Here is a 21,687-nt window from a genome sequence, read left to right as displayed (position 1 = left end):
GTTAATCTGTCAGTTTATGCAGAATGGCTCATAAGGTGCTAAGATGGCAGATAATTTGAGCAGAGGCTTCAGGTCTGTGTCCTGGGTCTGGGGTCCTTTGGGTGTGCCATGGGTAGAGAGAGAAGCTGAGCTCAAGTGGACTTCCAGACTCTGTCTCCATCTGCTTTAGCTTTTGATGTTGGGTAACGAGTTGCCACAAACACAGCAGCTGAAAACAACATCCAGAGACTTCCCTGGAGTTCTAGTGGTTAGGGTTCTGCTCCCAATGCAGGGGGCACAGGTTCAATCCCTGGTCTCCTGGTTGGTGAACTAAGATCCCACAAGCTGTGTGGCACAACATAAAGAAAAAAAAAAAAAAAGAAAGCAACAGCCATTTATGATCTTACAGTTTCTATAGGTCAGGAGCCTGGGCACAGCTTAACTGGGTCATCTGCTCAGGGTCTCACAGGCTACAGTCAAGGAGTCCCCAGCTGAGGTCTCATGTGGAGTTCAGTGTCCTCTTCTGAGCTCGTTGAGATGTCAGCAGGATTGGTTTCTTGTTTGTTTCTCAAGGCTAGAGGCAGCCTCCCTCTCTGCTCTGAATCTCTTCTTCCAGGGAAGACCTGGACTCTCTTTTAAAGGGCTTACTTGATTAGGCCAAGCCCACCCAGGACAATCTCCCTTTTGATCAAAGTCAACTGAGTAGGGACCTTAATCACATAAAGCCAGAGATTCCACCCCTACCCAAGGAGAGGGCATGACAAAAAGTGTGTCTGCCTGCGGTGGGAATCGTGGGGCCATCCTAGAATGATGCCATCTACACTACTTTTTCAAGGGCACCTTCTGAGTTCAAGGTGCCCACTCCTGACCCCTCATAAGCCAAGTTCAATCCATTGCCACTTCTAAGATGTGAGCTAAAGGTTAAGAAGCTCTCAATACACTCTTCCCAGCACTTTCAATAGAGGAGGGAATTCTTGATAATCACAAGCTTCAAGACCTGGAGGACTCCCAGTGGGCTAACAGGAGTGGTGTAGCTTCAGATGGGGGCTACTCATCAATAGTCACTGAAAAGACAAGTCCATCTCTGAACTGAAGCACCATGAAAGGGACACAAAAGGGAAGAAAGCACTTTTTCCCTCCTACTTCAAAGGGCTACTTATATACCTGGGACGATCACATTGGCCTGCTTGTTTTGTTTCCCTGTGAGGTTATTAATCTCATTACAGAAAACATGGAGATAAGTGGATTGTGAGCCATTATAAAGTATTTACATTCCGGCTTGGGTCTTCCTAGACTTTTTACATGGCATGTTCGAAAATGGATGACAAACATCTTGGCACACGTTGCTACCCCCTCTCCCTGCCCCCTCCCCCTTATTTTGGATTACTTTTTGAAGTAGGGCTTAGAGAAGGAATTACTGGGTCAAAGTATGCAAGCGTTTTTGAGGCTGTTGGTACATTTTCGAAAATGCTTGTGTTGATGTTTATACAGGGGCCCCAGCTGGTGATCTGGGACTTGCTTGTTACTTAATCTTTGGGTCAGGAGCCTGGGCCAGCTCTGGCGATCTGTGTGGGAGACAGCCCTGCTTTCTCCCAGCTCTGCGTCTGGCAGAACAGACACAGAGCTCCCCACAGCGCCCTCCAGGGGCCAGCAGCAAAAGTGCAGAAGTGGGGGTGGGGGGAGGGGGTGGGGTACCGAGTTGCTTTGGTACAGGCACCGCCCCGCCCCAGCTGTGCCCACGAAGTGTGTGCTTGGAAGGGGCAAAGGGGAGAGCCAGACTCTCTGGGCAGGGAAAGCCAATTTTACTGCAGAACGGGGAGTATGTTGACTTTCTCAAACTCCACCCCTCACTCTGTATTTTTCCACCAAAAACACCAAAGCACTTGATGGAAGGTAACTCCGTGCCAACAACCCTGTGAGGTGGCTTCTGTCGTCACCCTCATTTTACAGAGGGGGGGAAACTGAGGCCTGGAGAGGTGCCTCGCCTAAGGTAAAACTCTGGTCTTTATTTCTCAGGTTTTGGGTTTGGCAAGAAGGGACGGAGACTGCCTTTCCTTCCGTCTCTCCCTCTTTCTCTCAAGTTCCCTTCTTTCAAACAGAAACAGAAGCCCAGGCACGCCATGCCCTGTCCCAAGCCTGCTTGGCCAAATGGGCAAAGGGGAGGCGGAGGGAGGAGGATTCCAAAGTCTCCCAGCCTGGGATGGGGGCCTCGGGTACCTTATCCTCATGGAGAAATGATATCCCTGGATGGTTGCCCAGGGGGCTGCCCACGCAAGCCCTGTAATTAGGGCTACAATCGCGACAGCGATGTTGGGGTATATTTTCTTTCACAAGGAGGGCCCCAGTGCTCCCTCCCTCAGCTCCCCAGAGCTGCATGTGTAAACGATTAAGCCCGTTTGTTTTTTCTAGAGTGCTGGGGAGGAAGTGACATTGACATTCTTGCGGCCTGATGGCAGGGCCAGCACCTCTGTGGGAACCAGGCCCACGGCTCTCTCTGAACCTGGTCTCGGGACCCGCCTTTCCAGGCCCTAGCGGGAGCCCCCCACCCAGTGGGTAGAAGCCCCCCACCCAGTGGGAGCCCATCTCTGCTGCAGGCAGCCCCAAGCTGGCAATGCTTCACGGCCGCTCCCTTTGGACTGAAAATAGAAAGACCAGACGTGCCTGTCTGAACTCCGGAGCGCTGCCCGGGACCTGCGCAGGCTCATCCACTCGCTCATGACCAGTCCAGTGCTTCTGGGAGGAAAGAGACCACTTTTCCTAGCTGCCCATTAGGGCACAGCTCTGGACCCTGTGCACTGGCCCTTGGCTGGTGCAAATCCCCAGGGCGGGAGGGAGTGGGGGGGGGTGCAGTAAGCTCCTTGTGAGGGAGACCTCACTCAGACTAGGACGGCCCCAGTGCTCGTCAGATGGAAGGGCACTGACGAGCCCTTCAGTGGCCAGCAGGTGGCAGAAGAAGGCGGCTGGCTTCTTCCCGCCACCTCTACCAGGTGAGTCCTGCTTCCAGGGGCTCTTCCTCCTGGACGCATCCATGTGTTTAAACCACATCCTGGCCCCCTGGCCTCCCCCTAGTCCAACAGCTAGTCATCAACCTCTGTCTCTGCTGGGTCCAGGACGCCTCCTGGATCGCCTACTCTGTCCTCATCTGGTCCAGGCTGCTGCCCTCCTGCCTGGACAGCCTCTGCAGGGGTGTCTCTGCCTCCACACAGAGTCCAAGGTGGGGGGGGGGTCCCTCTACCAAGCAAATCCCCTCCATGACGCCTCACTGCCAGGATGACATCCGTACTTCAGATCTGGCCACACAAACCCCACGTGAACTGGTCTCTGCTTCTGTCCATCTTCATCCTGCATGAGATCCAGACCCAGGACTGTCCCCCTCTGGCCCAAAGAGACAGCTTCTGGCCTACCGCAGGGCCTTTACATATGCTGTTCCCCTAGCCAGAAACACTGTTCTCCCTCCCCTCTTCATCTTTCCAGGACACCTCCAGGAAGTCTGCCTGGATGCCTTAGACGAGACTTGGGGCTCCCTGTGATTGAGATGACCTCTGTAGCTGGGGACCCCATGTCAGTTCTCTGCTTTCTGCTCAGGGCCCTGCACACATCAAGAGTTTTACAATATTTGTTCAGTGAATGAATGGCAAATGGAGACCCAGAAATCACTTGCCTAAGGCAGAGGCCAAACTGAGCAAGAAGACACAGCTCTGACTGTGCCCCCGTCACCCCGCATCCCTGTGCCCCATTACACACACATGGTCAGGGCACTGGTCTCTTCTTGCTCTGGCCCCTGTAGTCGCTGGGCAGAGCCAGCTGCAGACATCAGCAGAATGGCCTTCCCCACGCCTTCAGCTGGAGCCAGTGCCTTCCTCCGTTCATTGGTGCCCCCCACCAACTGACCGGAGCCCCAGCCTCCCATCACAGGTACACGGCAATGGTCCCGGGGGCCATTGGCACATCTGAAGAGGGTGACACCCACCCCACAGGAACTGTGTTTTCATGATGGAATTCCCAGTGGAAGATGGGGAAGAGTCTGGGGGTGACTTGGGAGATGGGGAAGGTCTTCACCTCACTCGGGGACGGTCACACCTTGTAAAACAAAAACAGAGACCGTTGCTTATGTTAGGATTGCCACGTGGCTTTGACCTGTTCAGGGTCACCTAGAAGATGCAGCCTGTGGCGAAGATGCTGGCCCTTTGGAGGTGCTTTGATACCATATGGGCAGGGAAGACTGGAGAAGTGGGGTCCATCCGTGGAGTCCAGTGGTGTGATGAGGGGCTGAGCACCTCTGGGCCGTCTGGGGGTCGGGAAGTGTGTTCTTTGTTTTTCTATTTTTGGCCATGTCACGTGGCTTGGTAGGATCTAGTTCCCCAATCAGGGATTGAACCTGGGAGACAGCAGTGAAAGCACTTAGTTCTAACCACTGGTGGGCATGCATGCTAAGTCGCTTCAGTCGTGTCCTACTCTTAGAACAGTGGAGTGGGTTGCTATGCTCGCTTCCAGGGGACCTTCCCCACCCAGGGATCGAACCCATGTCTCTTATGTCTCTTGCATTGCCAGGTGGGAACCTACCGCTAGAGCCACCTGGGAAGCTCTAACCCCTGGACCCCCAGGGAATTCCCCTGGGAAGTGTTGTCTCACTTCCTGGGGGCTGGTTGCAGAAATGATCTCTTAACCTCGCTGGAGGCTATGCCCATCAGGAGGGGTGGCCTGGGGCCAGGTGGAAAGGGCTGGCTTCAGACCACTCCCCTCACTGCACAATTTTCTGCAGACTCCTGCGTGGCTGGTGGCACACAGGTCCTCTGTCACCCCCAGTGACCATCTGCGAAAGGGCAGGCTGGAGAACTTGGAAGAAGGGCTCTGGTGGTCTTGACTGTTAGACCACCAGAACCACTCTGTCCTGTAAGCCCACCTGGGGCCTCCTCTCTGCACCCCCACTGTCTGGGCCATTCGCCCAGGCCCCTCCACAGCCAAAGGCCCAGGGGCACCCACACCTCCTGCATGTCCAGCAGCAAGGGCTTTAATTCCAGCCCTTTCCCCCCACACCCATGCTTCCCCTGCTGTAGGGTAGGGGAGACACCCCCTGCCCAGAGAGGGCTGGGATCCTGCCCAGAGTCACACAGCAGGGTTTCTCCCAAACACCTGGGTGTCAGGGGCTCCAGGGAAGGTCTCTGTCCTCCAACCCCACTCCCTGCCCCTGGGGTCTGCAGGGTGATGAAGGACTTTTTCAGAACGAGGGACACAGACGAGGGCAGCTGGCCCCCCAGAGCGGCCCCCCATTGGTTTGCTGTCCTGTGCGCCCTCCCCGCAACCTTTGGGGGCTTAAACAATTTCTTCTTTTTTTATTTCTTACAGACAACAGCTTTTTGGCTTTCATACACCAAGTGAGGTCCTCGGCGAGCTGCTATTCCACCTTCTGGCCCAACCCCTCCAAGGATCAGGGGCCGAAGTCTCCAGCGGCCGTGGATGAGGGGCTGAGCCAGGCTCCAGGCATCTCAGCAGCCTCTTGGGCCCAGGAGTCTGGGCTGCAGAGAAGGGCCAGCCAGGAGAGCTCACCCAGCCTGTCCCGGAGACAGGGGGCAGGAGAAGGTCACTTTCCTGCGTGTCTGCCCTCTTTTCTGTTGTCGTTAGACCAGGGAGGCACTGGGATCCTGGCGGAGCCAGCTGTCAGTTCACGGTGGGCACCTGGCTGTGATGCAGGCTGAACTCCTTGGCCTTGAGACGGAGACTGGCGATACTGTTGGCCATGCTGACCCCCGGGGTCGCGGGGCCTGAGCCTCCAGGGCTGTAGGGTGGCACCGTGCTGGGGGCGACAGAAGACACAAGGACATGTCGGTGCTGCCCGGAGCTGACCACCCTGGCTGTCCATCCAAGGACCCCAGCCTCTGGTCCTCCTGCCTCCCCTCCTCAGCTCGCAGGCAGCCTTCCCCTGGGGCTGGAGGTGACCTACGGCTGCAAGATTTAGGGCGGAGGCAGAAGGGCCCACGGTCGGCACTGGGACCTGGAGCTGCCCCTGCAGGTTTGGGGTCATTCCTTGCTGGACCAGGAGCTTCCTGCATCCTGTTCACCCCCCAGCGCCCACCGGGTGCCTAACACACAGCAGGGTGGGGGTGGGATGAACGCACACCTGTATGGAAGGACACCTCTTGATGGTTCTCCTGCCCCAGGTAAGGAGAGGGCAGGGAGGGGTTGGGAGGGCTGTGGGTCTAGCGTGGACATTTCCAGGACTCAGATCCCACAAGCTGACCCACTGGATCTCCTGAGACCAGGGCTCCCGCAGAGCTGCTCACACAGCCTAAGGGGTGGACAGCACCCCTGGGAGCTGTGGGGTGCAAAACCCCAACTCCCCAGCACCCCCTCCCTCTCCCGCCCTGCCCTGCCCCCTTTTCCCGGCTTTGACCAGGACAAAACTGCCCCAGCCCTCGCCTCCGGGTCCCAGCCAGGTCCCCGGGACTGGGAACCATCCTTGGGGGACCTCCCGGCTTCCCTCCAGGATGACCGACAAGAGGTGCGGAGGTGCTCGCGCCAGCCTAGAAAGCTGCAGGTTTTCTTTCTTTTTTATTGAAAAAAATTTTTGTTTAGTAATTTATTTGGCTGCGCTGGGTCTTTGTTGTGCCATGTGGGCTCTTTTAGTTGTGGCTGTTAAAGTTCCGCTGAAGATCTAGTTCCCTGATCTAGATCCCTGTGGGATCCAGTTCCCTGACCAGGGATGGAACCCAGGCCCCCGGGATTGAGAGTGCAGAGACTTAGCCACTGGACCACCAGGGACGTCCCAGAAATTGGCAGCTGTTCAGCTCCCTCAGGGTGGCAGGGGTTCTCCACTCCCTCCTCTCATCGTCTTGCCAGTCCACACATTTACAAATATACGTGCGTGCGCACACACAAACCCACACACACACACATTCTTACAACCTCCCCCATGCACACAGTCACACGCCTGCCCACACACCCCCAGTCCACGGAGGGCCTGGGCCCCTTTCACAGTTCTCTCCAGAGCCTCGAAGGAATCTGGATCCTAAAACACCCCATGGGGGTCTCCAGGCTCCTGCCCGCCCGCCAACCCTGACCGGAAGCAGTTCCCACTCTCACCTGTAGGGGGACGAGGCTGTCCAGGAGAGATAGTCCGGGCTCAGGGTGGTGGGCCGGGGAGCCACCGGCTGCTCGATGGCGGCCTCCTGACTGTAGGACTTGAGCAACGAGGCCGAGCGGTTGGCCAGCATGGCCCGCTCGTTTCTGCGGAACTTGGCCCGGCGGTTCTGAAACCAGACCTGGGAGTGGGAAGGAGCCATGAGTGGGCTGCCAGGGGGACCCAAGTCCTTTTGGACCCACTGTGTACCTGCTCTGTCACCCACCCTACACTGGCAGCTTCATCTCCCTGAGCCTCAGTTTTCCCGTCTGTAAAATGGGGGTGATATAGTGCCTGCCGCTGGGTCAGGGTGTGTTGGACGCTGTGCCAGTGGAGGAATGAAGCATGAACCGATGAACATTTAGCTGCTGGGGGGTTGTAACGAAGAGAGCTGTACGCTGGGCACTCTGCTCAAAGCTGGCACGGAGAAAGCCCTGGACACTTTAAAACTTTTATTTATCAAAACCCTCTGTGCCAGACACTGAGCTAAGCCACAAAAATAATTCTTTTCTCATAAGAAGGCTATAAAATAGACCCACGCGATCCTCATTTTACAGGGAAGCCACCCTGAGGGCTTCCCTTATAGCTCATCTGCCTGCAGTGCAGGAGACCCCGGTTGGTTTTGATTCCTGGGTCGGGAAAATCCCCTGGAGAAGGAAATGGAAACCCACTCCAGTACTCTTGCCTGGAGAATCCCATGGACAGAGGAGCCTGGCGGGCTGCAGTCCATGTAGTCGCAAGAGTCAGACACGAGTTAGCGACTACACCACCACCACCTATAGCACAGAGGGGTTAAGTAACTTGCTCAAGCTCACACAGCTGGCCAGTGGCAGGGCTTGGATCGGACCCTCAGCCCTCCTGGCCTCGGACGCCCCCGCACACCTTGGCAATTCCTTAACCCTGTATGGTGGCTGTACACGCTCCTGCGAGGAGCCCACGGACTCGCAGCGCTCACCTGGACGCGCGCCTCGCTGAGGTTGACCCGCCGGGCCAGCTCCTCCCGTACGAAGGCGTCGGGGTAGTGCGTGCGCTCGAACACGCGCTCCAGAGCCTGCAGCTGGCTGCTGTTGAACGTGGTGCGGTTTCGCCGCTGCTTCTTCTTCCGCTTGGCGGCGCTGCTGCGTCCGGGGCTGGGACACTCACCTGCGGAGGGACCCAAGGGTCAGCTCAAGGCCAGGGCGGGCCGCCCCTGCCCCCGCAGGCGCCAACATGGTCACGACTCAGGCACCAGCTCAGCAACGTGCGCTGAGCGCTTTAACGTGTGTCTTCCCACTGCGGGTGGATGGTCCAGCCCTGAGAGCAGGACCCTTTAATTCATTCCTTTGTTAATTTCTTCATCCATCCATCCATTTATTCTACAACACACTCACTGAGCACACGACGTGGCAGGCACAGGGCTAGGGCCCTGGGGATATAAAGGTGAACCAGAGCAGCCAGGTCCCCCTCCTGGGGAGCCAGGGGACAGGCACCTGCTGCCATGAGGGACAACCGACCTGATCAGGGAGGGCCAGAGGCATCTACGTGTCCTCAGAAGCTGGCTCAAACTCTGGGGTATGGTCAACCGCCATCGGTATTTGTTGTTGAATTATATTAATATATAAAAAGGCACAGTGAAAGTCACAGTTCTGAGGGTCCACTACACGCAGGTAGGCTTTTTAACACCCACAGACCATTGGATGTTCACAAAAACCGAGGCAGGTGCTATTCACTTCCTCATGCCCCATCTACGGAGGAGGGGGGAGTTCAGTTACTGTTTCCGCATTTCAATTTTACCCAGGGGTTAAACTGCTGACCCTTCATCCTGAAGGGCCCAGCTCATTGCTCACTCCTCCAGGAAGCCCTCCCTGATCTCCTGAGTGCACACGGAATGCTCTCTCCTCCATTGCATTCACTGGACACTTAGAACCAACCCTGTCTGGTTCAGTACTTGCTTATGTATCTTCTTTTCTTATTAAAAATGTGTATTTTATGGATAAGCAACAAGGTTCTACTATATAGCACAGGGAACAATATTCAATATCCTATAATGAAGCATAATGGGAAAAGAATATGAAGAAGAATGTGTATAGGTATAACTGAATCACCTTGCTGTACACCAGAAATTAACACATTGTAAATCAACTATACTTGAAAAAAAAAAAAGGATACTTCATCAATTTAAAGAATCTGGAGATTTCATGTTAAAAAAAAGTATATTCTAATAACCAAGTAACATCACTGTCACAGTAAAAGATTCAGACAACACAGAAAAGGACAAAGTAAAAGTAATGACTCCCTTCTCTTGCTCTACTCCCCAAGCTTTACAAAATTACAGATGTGCATTTAAAATAATTTACAAGCAAGACTCTACAAATGACCCTATTTCATTCCTTTTCGTGACTGAGTAACATCCCATTGTGTTCATGTGCGTCTTCTTTCTCCATTCGTCATTGAGCATTTAGGTTCTTTCCATGTCCTGGCCATTGTAAATAGTGCTGCAATGAATATTAGGGTACACATGTCACACAACGAAATAGGGTCATTTGTAGAGACGTGGGTGGACCTAGAGTCGGTCAGATAGGCTGTATAAGTCAGAAAGAGAAAAACAAATATATATTAATGCATATATGTGGAATCTAGAAAAGTGTTACAGATGAACCTGTTTCCAGGGTAGGAATAGAGACGTAGAAAACGTGGACACAGGGCAGGAAGGAAGGGTGGCAGGAACTGGGAGATTAGGACGGACATATGTAGACTGTGCTGTGCTGTGTTTAGTTGCCCAGTCGTGTCCGACCCTTTGCGACCCCGTGGACTGTAGCTCACCAGGCTCCTCTGTTCCTGGGGATTCTCCAGGCAAGAATACTGGAGTGGGTTGCCACGCTCTCCTCCAGGGGCCATATATACACTGCTGCTGCTGCTGCTAAGTCACTTCAGTCACGTCCGACTCTGTGCGACCCCATAGATGGCAGCCCACCAGGCTCCCCCATCCCTGGGATTCTCCAGGCAAGAACACTGGAGTGGGTTGCCATTTCCTTCTCCAATGCATGAAAGGGAAAAGTCAAAGTGAAGTCGCTCAGTCATGTCTCACTCTTAGCGACCCCAGGGACTGCAGCCTGCCAAGCTCCTCCTTCCATGGGATTTTCCAAGCGAGAGTACTGGAGTGGGGTGCCATTGCCTTCTCTGCATATATACACTACCATGCATAAAATAGATATCTAGTGGGAACCTGCTATAAAGCACAGGAAACTCAGCTCGGTGCTCTGTGATGACCTAGAGGGGTGGAATAGGGGGTGGCTGGGGAGGAGGAGGTCCAAGAGGGAGGGGGTATATGTATACTTATAGCTGATTCACTTCATTGTACAGCAGAAACTAATACAATTTTGCAAAGCAATTATACTCCAACAAAGTAAAATTTAAAAAGCTTACAAGTATGAGATCACGCTGAACACACTGGTGCTGCAATGTTCCTCTTCCTATTTACTATACTCCTGAGACCGCTCCAACCCGGGCCAGCAAACCAGCCTTCTTTATTTGCATCATATGCACTGATCTGTATTTTCCCTTTTGTTCCCTCCTTCCCTGGTGGCTCAGCTGGTAAAGAATCTGCCTGCAATGCAGGAGACCTGGGGTCCATCCCTGGGTTGGGAAGATCCGCTGGAGAAGAGAACAGCTACCCACTCCAGTATTCTGGCCTGCAGAATCCCATGGACTATTTCATGGGATCGCAAAGAACCAAAACAGTTGCCATAGTAACAGTAACCATCACCTGTTGTCGCAGTAACAGATTCAAACAACACAGAAAGGGACAAAGCAAAAGTTAACGACTCCCTGTTCCCGACTCTGCTCCCCAAGCTTTACAAAATTACGTGTGATTTAAAAATAATTTATAAGCATGAGTCTACAAATGACCCTATTTCATTCCTTTTCGTGGTTGACTTTGAGTGACTTTACCACATTCCCTGTCCCACCTTCCACCTGTCAGAACCATTGTAAAATTCGTCTTTGCTGTATCCTTTCCACACTGCTTTTTGCAGTTTTTTTTTTTTTTACTCGTATTTTCTCCTGCTCTTCTATTGGAAGCTAGAAGACTGTGGATTGCTGTGCCCCTCTCTTTGATCCCACTGAGCAACACATCCCAGGGATTTTGCCACCCAATACAGAAAGCCCTGCATGTGGCTCTGTGCCACTCAGCTGTGCAAACGTACTAGGTTTTTAAAAATATTTATTTACTTATTTGGCTGTGCGGAATATTTCCATTGTGGCACGTGGGATCTAGTTTCCTGACTCAGAATCGAACCCAGGCCCCCTCTGCATCGGGAGCGCAGAGTCTTCACCACTGGACCACCAGGGAAACTCCTAAAATGTGGTTTATTTAACTAGAACCAGAGCCCTATCAATTGGCAGGTGGTTGTGTTTCCAATCTTTTGCAACTCAGAAGAATACCACAGTGAATAACCTCATGCTAACATGATATTCTATTTTTGCCAGTGAATATTTGGGACAGATTCCTAGAATTGGGATTGTTGGGCCAATGAGTAAAAAGCTAGCTAGAGCCAAGGACCCCCGCCAGGGTTCCCAGCAGCAGTGGACGGGAAGGCCAGTTCTGCTCCCAGCTGGGTCAGCAGAGGATGTGGATAACCTTTTGGATTTGGGGACACACCCTGTATTTTTGCTTCCCCAGTTACACATTCCCTTTATGTTGCTGCTCAGTCGCTCATTCATGTCTGATTCTGCGACCCCATGGACTGCAGCATGCCAGGCTTCACCATCTCCAGGAGCTTGCTCAAATTCACGTCCATCAAGTCCATGATGCCATCCAACCATCTGGCCCTCTGTCGTCCCCTTCTCCTCCTGCCCTCAATCTTTCCCACCATCAGGGTCTTTTCCAATGAGTCAACTTTTCGCATCAGGTGGCCAAGGTACTGGAACTTCAGCTTCAGTATCTGTCCCTCCAGTGAATATTCAGGATTGATTGCCTTTAGGATTGACTGGTTTGATCACATCCTACATTCTTCACACGATGCTGAGTTGTTCAGCTGAGCATCTAGAACATTCCAGGCCTGGCCACGGATACCATTCAATCCTAGCTTTTGAACGCTCCCACATTCGCAGAGTTTACAGACTCTTGAGCAACCAGCTGATTGGATTGGAGGGCAAACTGTTCCATGAGTCCAGTAATGGTTGCATGGGGCGGAGGTGGGGGCAGGGGAGTCGTCAAGCAGGAATCAGGCAGGGTTTCCCAGGAAAAGATGGCCTTACTGGGTTTAGACCGGTGGTTCTCAATTGAGGGCAATTTAGCCTCCAGGGGACATCTGGCAATGTCTGGAGACAATTTTGAAGGTCAGGACTGAGAGGCGGATGGTACTCCTAGGACGGAGGTAGAGACCGGGGCTGCTGCTAAGTACGCTTCAGTGCCCAGAACAGACCCTGGCCCAGGGAATTCTTCGGCTCACCATGTGCATAGCGCTGAGGGAGAGAGGCCCTGGTTTGGAGGGAGGACCAGGAATTGAAGTCCAGTACTTTTCCCCTTTGGGAAGTACTAAAAACACAGGACACATGTGGGAATGGGGTAGGCGGTGGCAGGGAACACGGAGCGAGCTGGCCTCGACTCCTGGACCCGCTTCAATCTTCACTCCTCACCCCTTTCCTCCAAGAAAAGGTGAAGATGGATGAGAATGTCTGGTGGCTGTGAATGTCTCTCCACCCCCGCCCCTCACCCCCTCGAGCAGGAAGAAACCTTACACCGAAATATCAAGGGTCGAGCGCTGAAAACCTGTGTGATCAAGACCCCAGAGAGTGGACGGAAGCTTCTGGAACACCAGCCATCGTGAGCCTATTTCCGCCCCCTCCTTTAGGCAATGCTGCTTGGGCACAAACCCAATGCAGGAGGCCTTTCAGCCAAAAAAGGAGACTTTTTCGGGAAATTTCTGAGCAATTCAAAACGGAGGGTGTTGAAATGAAAACCATTTTGCAGCCTTGGCCCCTGCCAAGGGGGTGCCGGAAGAAACAACTGCTCTTTGGCTAAACTGCTGGAGCCTTGGAGCCGAAACTCTCAGGCAAGGGATTTACACCCCCAGCTCCAGAAACCCGACTCTCACACCCCTCACCCCAGCTGGGCTGGAGTCAGTTCTCTCCGTCAGGGCAGCTGTGATGGAATGCGCTCAACCAAAGTGGGTCTGGGCACAAACAGCGTCCAGTGTTACACACACTCCCATCCACTGGATCCCAGCATCTGCCCTACGAGGTGTTATCCCATTTCACACAATGGGGAACTGAGGCTCTGAAAGGTTGACCCAAGATCACGCAGCTGGGACTTGCCTGTGGGGAGACTCAGGCAGCCTGGAGTATGAGTTTGTCTGCTGGGTCGTCTTCCCTCATTCTCCTGGTTCCCAGGGAAGGTGATGCCAGGTGTGGGGCGGGGCAGGGGGGGATCACACTCTCAGTCCCAGCTCTGGGAGACCACATGGATCGTGTCATCTCACTGCTGTGTAAATGTCCCCAAGACTCCATCCTTGGGGGGACATCCTTGAGGGGGGAAGACCTCACCTCTGGGAGTCCTGCAGGACTGTGGCTTGCCCAGGGTCACACAAAGTTCCTGGAGGAGCTGAGTTTAACTGAATGCCAAGAGCACAGTCATTGCTCCATAAATGCTCGCTGCATTTAACATTTTTTTTGGCTGTGCTGCACAACATGTGGGATCTTCATTCTCAGACCGGGGATCGAACCTGCGCCCCCTGCATTGGAAGCACAGAGTCTTAATCACTGGGCCTCCAGGGAAGTTCCTGCCCTTAACATTCTTGATTGTATGCAACCCGCTTCCACCCCCCACCCCCCCAAAAAAAACAAGGATCTTTCTTCTTCAGCCCAGCCCCTAGCAGAAAGCTGCTTCCAGTCCCAACTGCGGGCAGAGGCTGAGAAGAGGCCATTGAGGATGCGGAAGATTTAGGAGGTGTCTTGGAGGTGACCCAGGACTTGAACCCACAGCTTTGGCCTCAGCCAGGGCTCACTCTCGGGCTGCACTTTGCTTCCCAGCGGATGTGCCGGATGTTCATTACCACGAGTTCCTGAATCGCCCCCTGAGAAGTGGATGTGGTGGGTGTGTGTCCTCTGGGGGTTCCACGCTTGAGTTTCAAGCATTTGGAAAATAAATAAATACTCTTGAAGCCTCGGGCCAGCGAGCACTGGGGCCAGGTCCGTCCCAACCAGGGCTGTGCCCAAAGTTTCCTTTTGTTCAGTCAAAGTTCTGGGATTGAAAATAAAGCCTGAAACCACCTCCATTTACCTGGGCTCTTTAGGGGCTACTGTGAGGGGCTGAGTCCGGGGAAAGATAAACGGACTCAGATAGCAGAGGCAGCCACGCTCTCTCTCTCATTACATTACAGAGAGAAAAAGTGGCTGCCGCACCGTTCTCTGCCATTAAATTATTTCACACATACCATTTACTTGGCTGACTTCAGGCCAAAGACATTTAAAAACTCTGCTCTCGGCCAAATGATCAAGTGTTCCTGGCTCCTTCCCCTGCACCCATGGTTTTTCTTATTCCATTTAATTTAAGGGTCTAAATAGTCTGGAGGGAATTAACTGCAAATTCTTCCTAAGACAAATAAACCCGGCCTCTTCGTTTCTGCCTTTCTCAAGCTGTTGAGAGACACTCTCTGTTTGTTTTTGCTTCAAATAGTCAGTTTGTGCCTGACCCTGGGGCCACGGCGAGCTCCAACCCAAATAAATAACTTTTATTAATTAGCATTTATTCCGACCGAATAAGCGGTCTCCCCCACCCCAAATGTGATCTCTGCCAACACGTTCACAAAAATAAACAACGGGTCCCCAGGACCTCGATGTGGATTTAACAAATTAACACTGGGCCTTGGTCAAAGGAGTTTTGAGGCTGCAGAAATACTTACAGCCAGAAGAGTCTGGGGAAGGAAGTGGAGGGGGGGCGGTGCATGGAGGCTGTGCCCCCAAACACCCAGGTTTCTTGGTAGAGAGCTGGGTTCCTTTGAAAGACCCCCTAGGAGTGGGGCTCAGACAGGAATTCTGGAATCTGTATCCTTACATGCCTTCCAGGCAGCATCCCTGACTCCAGGGTCACCAGGAGAGCCTTGGGAGAGAATCTTGCCTCATCAGATAAGAAGTAACAGGGAGCAGAGGTGGTTAAGGAGGCCCAGGTCCTGGTTTAGGGCCGCAGGTTGGCGCTGGCTCACCAGCAGAGTGGCCACGGGTGAAGCCTTTATTCCACCCCAGCCTCAGGAATCCCCCTGAGAAATGGAGGTAACGGGAACCACTTCACTGAACCCTCATGAGTATCCGACCTGGGTGCTCTTAGCCTGATTTTTACAGAAGGGGAAACTGAGGCACGGGGTTAAACAACCTGTCAAAGCCACATGGCCAGTAAAGGCTGGGGCAGGGACTTAAATCTGCAGGTTGGTCCAGAGCCCAGGCTTCTTACCACCTTGGAATGGGCAGCCGGCCCAATGAGTACCCCCAGGTCCTCTTGTAGAGGGATCCTGGGAGGGGGGGAGTCTCTCCAGGGGCTTAGCGTAAATGGTCAGCCAAGAAGAGGGGGCTGAAGGCAACCGGAGCATCTCTAAAGCTGGGGTCTGTGCTGGAGTCCCCGGCACACAGGCCAGGGGTAGCTGGGAGCGGCATGTAGGGCAGGGTAGCTTTGAGAAGGGGCAGGGGGGTGCCAGCCTGTGATGCCTGAGAGGACAGAGCCAGGGTCGGGCCTGGCACTGTATGCAGCACTCGTATTGGAAGGAAGAAAGGAAGGATGGGCAGGAGGGAAGAGAAGAAGCGTGGACCCTGGAGCCCTCTGGAGAAGGGCACCTGGGCTTCCGGGGGCTTCCCCAGGAGGCCAGCCCCACCCCACCCCCAGAATCTCAAGCAAGGAGCCAAGAGCCACTTTCACGTTTGGACCGGTCGGCCTCTGTCCAGGACACGCAGGGTCCAAGGCTAAGGCACAAATGGGAGCAGGTGGTGAGATCACTGAGGCGAACTTTTCAGCATCACTCCCTGGAGGCCCCCAGCAACCTCGAGAGTTGGCGGGGGGATGTCACTGCCTCAAAGAGAAGACGGAAGGGGGGCCCAGAGAAAGGCTGGGACCTACCCAGGGTCACATAGCAAGTGAGGGCTTTCCCTCTGCAAACCCCAGACCCATTCTTTTTCTTACTACACCCCTGGTAGCTGTTTGGCAGAGAGAAGGGAGGGAGGAGGTAGCCCCAGTTCCCAGCCCAGCCCTGGGCAAACTGACCGTGAACTTGACAGAGGTATGGGGCCTTCCTCTTGAGGGCTTTCTGGTTCTATCTACTGGATGGGACCCCCCAGGTCCCCCAAGTGGGCAGCGCCAGGACAGGGCGCCTCCGTGGTTTCAGAGATGTTGTCCCAGGTTAGTGGTCTCCCGGAGGCCAGCATTTACATTGGACAGGCACATCCTCTCCCTTGTGGACTCCTGCCCATTCCGTTCCTGGACTTGCCACTTCTCTCTGCCTCCCTGCTCACCTTCAGTTCTCAGCAGAATGCCGCCTCCTCCAGGAAGCCATCCCACACACACACACAGCCCCCCATCACAGCTCTGTCATGCTGTAGGGTAAATGTAGGGTCATTTGTCTGGCAGGGACTGGAACTTCACTGTTTTCTGACTCCCTGGGACCCATCACAGGGCCTGGTCCAAGGTAGGAAGTGTTAATCGCTCAGTTGTGTGACTTTTTGTGACCCCCGTCGACTGTAGCCCACCAGGCTACTCTGTCCACGGAATTCTCCAGTCAAGAATACTGGAGTGGGTAGCCATTTCCTTCTCCAGAGGATCTTGCTGACCCAGGGATTGAACCTGGGTCTCCCGCATTGCAGATTTTTTACCGTCTGAGCCAGCAGGGAAGTCCAAGGCAAACTCTGCACAAATATTTGTTGAGTGTTAAGTGAATGAATGAATGAATGAAGAGATAAACGAATGAATGAGGAGGCACTGAAAATGTGTGGGAAGACTTCAGAGTCTGCTCCTGTCCTGGGCTGTCTCCAGGGTCCAGGGTCTTCCTTGCGGAGCTACAGAGGCCTGGCCAGGGCTGAGTCCTGACAGCACGTGTCACAGGGCAGGGGGCAGGGGCTTGGGGCGGTGGGCTGGGGAGTCAGCCACCAACAACCACTGCCCAGCCACCCCTCCGAGGATGTTTCATCTCAATAATTCTGAACAAAAACCCAAGCTGCTGATCCACTTTTATACCTACCAGTCTGGAGAAGGAGAAAGTATCGCAGGAAGGAGGGTGAGGAAGGAAGACACACTGGCACTCAAGAGGGCAGAGAGGTGCCCTGGAGACCTATCCATGTCCCCATGGCCTCACAGGCCTCAGACAGCATATAAGAAGCCAGGGGTCATGGGCCACCCCCGTCCGGGACTGCTGCACCCCTAGGCCTTCCCAGCCTGCACAGTAACCAGTGTGTCTACGAGGAGGGCTCAGCCAGGCTTGGGCTGACCCTGGAGGAGGCTGGGGAGGCCCACATGTCCTCCTGAAACATCAGCAGAGTTCTGGAGGCAACTGCAATGCATCTGGGTCTCCCTAGAGTCAGAACCTCTTCTGTACAGGCACTGAGGACATGGCATGCTGCACACACTCCCATCAGGCCACTGGATGCCCCAAGAAGCCCTAGTGGAGGGGCCAGTGTGCCAGGGGAACTTGCCTTACTGGACAGCATGAACTCCTGTCACCTCAGGGCCTTTGCACATGCTGTTCCCTCTGCCTGGAGCCCTGCACCCCTTTTGCCTGGTGAATGCATCCCTGCCTTTAATCTCAGACTAGATGCCCTGTCATTGGGGTCTTTTTCAGCCCCCAGACCAGACACATCTCCTTGGTACAGGCTTCTGGGCCCTCTCTCTCTCCTGCACATCTGTAATTAAGTCATTCTTCCTTTGGTTACCTGCTTCATGCCTGTCTCTTTCATTTCATTCTAAGCTCTAGGAAGACAGGGGATGGCTTGCCTTGTCACTGCTGTATCTCCAGCACCAGGCAAGTAGTTTGGTTTCAGAAATATTTCTGAATGATTATATAAATGAGGGAAGGACTCGTTTCAAAAAAGGATAAGAAGTGTCAAGTTCCAAAGCCATTTCCCTTCACCCTCAAAAGGGTCAGACAATGGTTTCTTAGATATGACACCAAGAGCACAAGGAATTAAAGGACAAGAGAGAAATCAGACCTCTTCAAATCAAAAATTTTGTGAACACCATCAAGAGTTAAAAGGCAACTCACAGGATAGGAAAACTACTTACAAATCATATATTTGGTAAGAGACCTATATTTAGAAGATGTTAAAAAGTCTTGTAACTCAACAACAAAAAGACAAACAATTCAATTTAAAAATGAGCAAATAGGGACTTCCCTGGTGGTCCAGTGGCTAAGACTTCACGCTCCCAATTCAGGGGGCCCAGGCTCCATCCCCGGCCAAGGAACTAGATCCCACACGCTGCAACCACACCTAAGACCTGGTGCAGCCAAAAAAATACAGAAATATTTTACAAAAATAAATAAAAATGAACTAATGATCTGAATAGACATTTCTTCAAGTAAGATATACAAATGACCAATAAGCACATGAAAACCTGCTCAACATCATTAACCATCAGGGAAACAGATGGTGAAGCAAAGCAAAATTCACAATGAGATAGCACTTCATGCCCACTAGGATGGCTAGAATCAAAAGACACAGTAACAAGTGGTGGCAAGAAGGCAGTGAAATCAGAACTTCCAGCCACTGCTGATAGGAATGCAAAGTGATGCAGCCGCTGTGGAAGACAGCCTGGCAGTTCCTCAAAATGTTAAAAATAGAGTTAGCATATGACCCAGTGATTCCACTCTGTTATATATGCAAGAGAAATGAAAACATATGTCCACACAAAAACTTGGATATGAATGAATGTTCATAGCAGTATTACTCATTATAGCCCCCAAAGTGGGAACAATCCCAAATGCCCATCAACTGATGTGTACAGCAATATCCGTACAATGGAATATTATTCAACTGTCAAAAGGGATGAAGCACTGACCCATGCCACAAACGAATAACCGTTGAAAATAGTCTCTGTGTGATCTCAGTAGCTCATCATGTCCCACTCTTTGCAAACCCATGGACTGTAGCCTGCCAGGCTCCTCTCTCCATGGGATTTTCCAGGCAAGAATACTGGAGCAGGTTGCCATTTCCTACTCCAGGGGATCTTCCTGACCCAGGGATCGAACTTGTATCTCTTGCATCTCCTGTATTGGCAGGTGGATTCTTTACCACTGGCCCCATTATGTTGAATGGAAGAAGATGGTGACATTGAGAGAAAGGCATATAATGTAAGATTCCACTCATGAACTGCTCCAAATAGGCAGATCTATAGAGACAGGAAGTATATTAGTGTTTGCCAGGGTGTTGGGGGAGGCTGGTGGAGGTGGGGATTGGGGTGGGGTGAGAACTAAAGTATGCAGGGTTGCTTTCTGGGTGATGAAAATATTCTCAAATCGATTGTGGTGATGGCCGCACAACTGAATAGATTAAAAATCACTGGATTGTATGCTTTACATGGGTGAGGTGTATGGTATGTGAATTATGTTTCAAAAAGTTGTTATACAAGAACGCAGAAAAAGGGAAGGAGGCAGAGAGAAATACTGGGATTGGCTGAGGATATCAAGGAAAGAAGACCCCTGTATGCTTGTGGGGGGAGCCAGGGAAGAAAGTGATAGCAAGTGGGGCGAGGGCTCAATCCTGCCTGGGAAGCCCCAAAGCCACTGGGTCAGAAATGCTTAGAAAGACGGCAGCCACAAGGTGGGGTTCTCCGGATAGAATATCTTTGTGTGGGGGCTGCTGGAGGCAGACGGGTGGGACCAAAACATCTTCAGAGTCCCAGGGGACTTTGACAAATGGGATCACTGGACCCAAGTGGGGAGAAGGGATGAAGCTACCAGACAGAGAGCATTTGCATCCTATTCTCGGGCACAGAGAAGGGTGGGAGGTCAGAAGCCAGACATAGCTGGCAATCTCAAAGGCTCTGGGGTCCCCGGAGCTTCCCCTGGTGTCCCCAAAACCCCTGGGTCTGGGGCCTGATCACCTCCCATCGCAGGGCCCCAGGAACCAGAAATTCACATCCGTGGTCAGCCCAGCCTTCTCTGCTTTCGAGATCCCCAAACAGAGCTCCATAAATTGGGGGCACATGGTTGGAATAGGGGTGCATAGAGGATTGAGGGTTAGGGAGTCCATTGGGAGGAAGAGCAGCCCTATGCTCAAAATTTGATCTGAGAAGGAGGTTAGCGTCTGTTCCGTCTGGTTTTAATCTAAGGTTGGTGGCCAAATGCCAGATTTATTGTAAAACCTACATTTTAATAAGGGGCTGGTATCTGGAGGAAAGCTCATTAACCATTTCCAGACCAGGGTGAAGTTGCTGCTCGGGGCTCAGTGTGGGGTTTCCTCTCCCAGCTCTACTTCCCGGGCCTCTTGAAGCCCAGGGCCAGCACCTGCTGGGAGTCAGGGCGAAGGCTGGGGGCCAGGCGCAGAGGCAGTCGGGCTCTGTGTAACTTGGTTCTGAAACAAAGCTGCAAACAGTTCTGGGATCTCAAGTCTGTAACGTCTGTCTTCTCAGGACTCAGACTTGAAGGAACCTTACAGATTATCTGTCAAAGTCCCTCACGTTGCCAATGGGGAAACTGAGGCACGTGGTGGGGGGCACGGTGACTTAGCCAAAGGGCTTTCAGCAAGGCGGTAACACCCCAAGTCCTGTCCACTGATGTCCACCCCTGAGGACACGCATTTTCCTCCTTCTTGCTCCTCTCTGTTTCTGGGTTCCCTGGGGAGCGGGTGCAGATGAGCATCCTTGACCCAGCAACAGGGCTTGGTTGGCAGTGGGCGGGGCAAACCAGCAGCCCCGCCAGAGAGCCAATGGCTGCCTCCGCTGAGCATCGGAGACGGAGGAAAACATCACCCTGTTGGAAAAGGCAAAGGCACCCCACTCCAGTACTCCTGCCTGGAAAATCCCATGGACGGAGGAGCCTGGTGGGCTGCGGTCCATGGGGTCGCTGAGGGTCGGACGTGACTGAGCGACTTCACTTTGACTTTTCCCTTTCATGCATTGGAGAAGGAAATGGCAACCCACTCCAGTGTTCTTGCCTGGAGAATCCCAGCGATGGGGGAGCCTGGTGGGCTGCCATCTATGGGGTCGCACAGAGTCGGACACGACTGAAGTGACTTAGCAGTAGCAGTGGGTCCTTAGTCAAGAGAGCTCTCCTCTTGGGTGCTCGCTCCGTCTCTAGGACAAGAAGAGATATATCTCCCTCTCAAGGCGGCACAGAGAACGTGGAATAGTCCAGGGCTTTCCTGAGAACATGCTCAACGCAGTGGGCTACACACATGCCCACTACCTTCACTAGTACTTTTTCAAAATGAAACCGAGGCCCTGACTCACTGGTTCTTCCCCTATGTCAATCATGAACCCTTGGAGGAATCTAAGGAATTCTATGGACCTTTCCCTGCTGGCTCAGATGGTAAAGAATCTGCCTGCAATGCAGATTCAATCCCTGGGTTGGGAAGATCCTCTGGAGAAGGGAATAGCTACCCACTCCAGTATTCGTGCCTGGAGGACTTCATGGACAGAT

At 52.9% G+C, this 21,687-nt stretch overlaps 1 protein-coding gene across 1 annotated transcript in view; it reads right to left on the bottom strand.

The window, feature by feature from the left end:
- Positions 1-5,222: 5,222 nt before the first annotated feature.
- The window catches only part of PRRX2 (paired related homeobox 2), a 52,005-nt gene continuing 35,540 nt past the window's right edge, over positions 5,223-21,687 (bottom strand). The window contains exons 2-4 of the mRNA XM_055541378.1: positions 8,052-8,239; positions 7,060-7,238; positions 5,223-5,773 (exon numbers count right to left, since the gene is read on the bottom strand). Of these exons, the coding sequence (XP_055397353.1) occupies positions 5,638-5,773; positions 7,060-7,238; positions 8,052-8,239 (503 nt within the window). The 3' untranslated portion in view covers positions 5,223-5,637. The remainder of the gene's footprint in view (positions 5,774-7,059; positions 7,239-8,051; positions 8,240-21,687) is intronic.

This window comes from Bubalus kerabau, chromosome 11, assembly GCF_029407905.1.
Source record: "Bubalus kerabau isolate K-KA32 ecotype Philippines breed swamp buffalo chromosome 11, PCC_UOA_SB_1v2, whole genome shotgun sequence".
Taxonomy (NCBI): Eukaryota; Metazoa; Chordata; class Mammalia; order Artiodactyla; family Bovidae; genus Bubalus; species Bubalus kerabau.
This window is presented reverse-complemented; position numbering and strand designations above follow the sequence as displayed.